Here is a 5,419-nt window from a genome sequence, read left to right as displayed (position 1 = left end):
TCTCCTCCTCCTCCTCCTCCTCCTCCTCCTCCTCCTTTTTCTTATTTCAATGATCCGACTTCTCCTTTGTACCTTGAAGTTAGTGTCTAATGTGCAAAACCAGTGTTTAAGAACTGGATTCAAAGGGCTCCAAACTGACAGGGAGTCAGTCATTCTTTCTGTACATGTTCCTTTTTCTAAACTCCAACAACATCTGATCCATTTTAGAACTGGTTAAATGTACCTCCATAGTTTAATAAGTGTCCATTTGGGTAAAGCTTTAACCAATAAATTTTCCAAAGGGATTAAAAATGGTGGTTTGTAAATTAAGAGTTAATGTCTGATATCAATTTTAACAGTAAAAAAAAACAAACAAACAGATAAAGAGATAAGTTTTAAAGTGTGCATATGTGAGGGACATGGAAAATGCAGCTCTTGAAATTGCTAGAGGGAGGCCTGGGGAGAGACCCAAACTTGGGCATATATTATATAACTAGTATATGAAATATTCTAATGTTAAAAACAGCAATCAATCTAGAAGATAACTTTCTATCCATATATCAGAAAATAAAGTAACAGACTCCCCCTCATAAAACGAAGACTTAACAAAAGCAGCAAGCAGTCTGATGTGACTCCAGGAGAAGTCACATTGCAAGCATAAAGCTTCCAAATTAGTGAGCAGAGTACTGGATTTGAAAAAAGTGTCAGTTCAAGGCTTCCATTACTTATACTAACTCAGAGGCTTCCTGTCTTTTTCTTACCATGACCCATTCTAAGAAGGGCAGTTTCTTTGTGATTCAGTATATAAATGTATGATGTGAACCAGAGTATCAGGAATTATCGCCGACCGCTAAAGGCACACACTCTGTTACTTCCTATTCTCCTTTACCAATTAAAAACTGATGGTCACAACCAACACAATTACTTTCACAGCCCATAAGGGGATCACCATTATCTGATGTTTAAAAATACTTTTTAATCACTGCAGCAAATCAGTGTTTCTCAGCTGAGGTGATTATTAACTTAAGGACAAATATTAGTTCCTGAGTGACAAAATCACTCGGGTTTGCCACTTGTTCATCTACTTTGGACAAAATGAAAAACTGCGTTCTGGATGTTTGTCAGAAGTATTAAATATTACCTGGAGACAGTATTAAGTGAGGTATAAGACAGGGTTAAGTGAAGAGCATGCTAAAACATTCTAACATTTTTTGCTGACAGTTATATGAGGTGGTCCTTATTAAGGGTCCCACTTTAAAGATAATGAAACAGGCACAGACAGCTAGCTGGTACCGCAATTGAGCAATGAGAGCAGTGGAGGCAGGATGCATACCTAAGTGGTCTTTTTATATACACCCCACACCCCGTGCTGATGATGGATATGTGTTCACCACAGAACTCTCCACCTCTCTTTTTCAAAGAAATAACTTCATTAGCATTTGACTCCTGAATTTTAAAAGATTAAAAAGGGGAGGAAACTTGTGCGTATGTACCTATGTCTGTGTGCAGGCCAAAAGACGGTGTCAGAGCCCCTGGTCATTATGAACCAGCACTTCATACACGTGACTGCTGGGTACCAAACCAAAGTCCTATCTGTAAGAGCTGTAGGTGCTCTTAACTGCTCAGCTATCTTTCTAGGCCCTTGCTATTGCTTTTAATAAGAATCGGCTGCTTAATGAGTAGTGCCATATTTAAATAAACTATTAATTAAATTATTTCTTAATCTGTACTATCACTAACTTCATTGCATCAAAAGAAGAATACATGTTTTCTAGATTTCATAGCAATATCAAGAGTCCATATATAGCTATACTTTATATATACCTACCTGCATCACCCATACCTATTCGTATCTGTACCATAACTCTTCACATTCAGCAACACTATGCTAGGATCTGGACAAACAGACAGAGGCTGGGGATGCGTCTCAGCAACAGAGAACTTACTTAGTATGCATAAGGTCCTAGCTTCTGTCCTTAACACAGGGCTGTAGGATAGGTGGGGTTTTAAACTGACATAGCTGTGTTTCATGCCTCATGCTTCAATAACGTTTAATACTTGAAGAGGATCCAAGCATTCAATAAGTAACTTTGTTACTAATGGCATGTGTAAGTCCTAGAATGGAAAATTGCATCTCTCAAGAGCATATTTCTGGAGACCCTAAGCCAGCCAAGGAGGCCATTATTCTAAAAAAAGAAACATGCTGAGATAGAGGGAACGGAGAAGGTCCTCACCCCTAGAAAGACTTCTAGGTGAGGAGAAGAACATGACCAGGACCCCTGCATGTGCGATGAAAGCTCTCTCGAAAGCCTCGGGAAATGTTTGCCAACAGGAAATGAAACTGCACACTTGCTATGACAGCACCAAATGATGCTCTAGGCGGGCAGGGGTGGGTTCTTACACTAGCGAATCTAAGACGAAAGTTGTGGAGCACAGCAAAATAAAAACTTCCTTAATTTATTCAATTTCCTATCCAGGGGGGAAAAAAGAAATTTAAGGAGACAGTTAAAATGCTATCCTACTGCTCATATTAGATAATTTAAATAATTGCCTACGTATTTTAAATTTTTCCTTTCAAATCTGTGACAGGAAAGCAGCGCTGCCATCTTGAGTAAGGGGACTGAAGCAGCGTCATTGTCATGAGAATGAGCAGGTGCGGGCACAGAGGACGGTGGCCTGGGCTTGCTCCTTGGTTTGCAACATTTAAAGAATTCACTGTATGATGTATGTAAATCCAGACTTTTGTCTGGGCTGTTTCCTTTGTTTATCTTCTGCTACTGTTGCTTTTGGTATTCCTTTGTTTTTCCTAGTTTAATCTTTTGTAACAGGACAAATGTGACAAATGCTGATGAACTGAGGGTTTCCTAGGAAAAAGGTGCATGTGTATACATGGGCGGCTCAATAAACACATCAGTCACCCATGGTACATGTATGTAAAAACAAGAACATCCCAGCAAAAAGAAATCAGATAACTGTACCAAAGATTATACAGTGAGGACCAACGTCAAATAAGCAGTGTTCTGCCTCTTGGAATTCATTCAACTTATTATCTGTTTCTACATCAATTCTAGCAATGCACTCCTACTAGATCTCACAGGAAGGTAGGAATGATGAAAAAATAAATAAGAGCAATCTTTTCTTCTTTTCCAAAAAAAGTCAGGGCCTTTTCTCCCAGGAAGACAGAGCAAAGCTGAGTCAGGAGGCCAGGTTGAAAGGGACAGAGGGCAGTTCTCACACCTTGTTCATAACCTGGAAAATGTAAATGGGCCAGCAGCATCAGAATTTCCTGCACATTGAATTAAAACTGAGTTCGAGACCTCAATGCACAGTTTTCTGATTCAATTTGAGAACCCTGTACTATACTATGTAGATTCCCACTCTTTATTAAACACAAATAATAATAACTAGAATAAAAATTTATAAACAAAGAAACCCTCTTCCTTTGGAAATTAAAGAGATACAGAATTTTCATAGAAACACTTTAAAAATTTTTTCTATGTATATTAGGTGTACACATTCAGTAGAGTTTTTGATACATAAAATTAAGACATTTAGATTGTGCGAACTGTCTAATTTGTATAACTATTTCATATGAACATCAGCATTGTAATATAATTAATCTTTTTAAAGTATAAGTTGCATTCATTTCTGTAACTCAAATATTATGAAATTTGATTTCTGAATATATGACTTTTAGTTAACACATGTAGGGTAGATTAAATCTTAATTAGTTCCTTTCACCACCTTTTCAACACTGTTCACACTAGCAAATAAACATCACTGTTTCCAAGTACCAACAGAATAGATTAATTATTTCTGGGATGAAATAATTTACTTTACAAGAGGTAGAAATCAACTGCTAAAACCAGAAGAGCCTCAGGTAATTTTCCTAATTATGTGTTTTATTAAATTATGAAAGCATAGAAATTAAGACAGGGTAGTCTAGTCTAAAGTCGGGCTTCAACATTCACTCTGCAGCTTCCAGGGCTATCTGCATCATCTGTAACAGTGAATGCGCACAAAAGGACACTTACCCAGATCTAGTCGTTTTGAACTCCACCTTGAGGATAGGCTTGCATGGCTCTGGTTTCTTCCCATCCTTTAGCTGTTTTCCTAAAATATATTGTCCTGCATTACATTCTACATTACTCTAAGTTCTTACACTGATAATTTACAAAGGGAAAACAAATATATTAAAATACCCTTTTAGACAAAATAACTGCTAACTTCATATATGAATAGCTGATAAGATAAAAATGAAATATAATGAAACCCATCAATAAATGTTTTAAAATAATTTTGAAAGAAATATTTAGAATGAAATAAGACATTTTATAATCATGAAATCAAATTACTTGAAATGATGTGAAATACTGTCAAAAAGGCAAACAAATTGAATAACCTAATGTTTATGTGATTAAATCCTAGCAAGAGAACATGGTAGTCTTCCCAGATGTTAACTGTGGCTACTAGATAAGTAATATAGAGTTTCAACTAGCCTAGTGAATAAACATTTTAAAATAGCACAATTTGAAAAATGATAAATCTCTATCACATTTTCACCGAAGTACCATGGTCTGCAAAATAAAATTGTTAATACATTCATTGACATTTCTTCTAAAGAAAAATGATTATAAACCAACTTATTGCAATAAATATTTTTCACTTAAAAATATTGTTATTCATTATCTAATTTTAGAGGTTCATGACAGAAACAGAAAAAGAACACATCTACCCTCCCTTTTTTAAAAGAGAAAGATTAGTACCCTCCGTGACATTACATTTCTCCTGACAATCAAAGGAAACAAAAAGAAATTGGAGACAGTCTTGAGGACCCTTAGAAACTCCCATCCCAGCACACTCTAGGTCCTCTTACAACTTGAGCTTTGTGCCCAAGTCCCTACCACATTCTATACTTCATGTGTGCTCCTTCCTTTGCCATTGTTCAGCATGAGAGAAAGAGAAAAAAGGGGGGAGGAGGGGGAGAGAAAGAGAAAGAGAGAGAGAGAGAGAGAGAGAGGCCTTCTGTTTTTTTGTTTTACAAAGAAGCAATAAATATAACATGGAAAAAAGAAAGCATATTTAACAAACAGTGCTAGCATAACTGGATAACAACATGTAGAAGAATGAAAATAGATTCATATCTATCAACACCTCACAGAAGAGAAAGTGGGAAACACTTGAACACATTGACAAAGGAGACCACTTCCTAAATATAAAGTCAGCAGCACTGACACTAAGAGAAACAAGGAATAAATGGGACCTCCTGAAACTGAAAAGCTTCTATAAAGAGAAGGACATGGTCAACAAGACAAAACGACAGCCTACAGAATGGGAAAAGATCTTCACTAACCCCACATCAGACAGAGGTCTGATCTCTAAAATATATAAAGAACTCAAGAAATTGGTCATAAAAAGAACAAATAATCCAATAAAAAAA

General features: G+C 36.4%; 1 protein-coding gene across 1 annotated transcript in view; it reads right to left on the bottom strand.

Moving 5' to 3' along the window:
* Window positions 1-5,419, bottom strand: part of Stxbp5 (syntaxin binding protein 5) — a 143,119-nt gene that overhangs the window by 70,672 nt on the left and 67,028 nt on the right. The window contains exon 10 of the mRNA XM_005361026.3: window positions 4,014-4,092. Within this exon, the coding sequence (XP_005361083.1) occupies window positions 4,014-4,092 (79 nt within the window). The remainder of the gene's footprint in view (window positions 1-4,013; window positions 4,093-5,419) is intronic.

The sequence above is a fragment of the Microtus ochrogaster genome, linkage group LG4 (assembly GCF_000317375.1).
Source record: "Microtus ochrogaster isolate Prairie Vole_2 linkage group LG4, MicOch1.0, whole genome shotgun sequence".
Lineage (NCBI taxonomy): Eukaryota > Metazoa > Chordata > Mammalia > Rodentia > Cricetidae > Microtus > Microtus ochrogaster.
The sequence above is the reverse complement of the archived record's forward strand: the minus strand, read 5'-3'. Positions and strand labels throughout refer to the sequence as shown.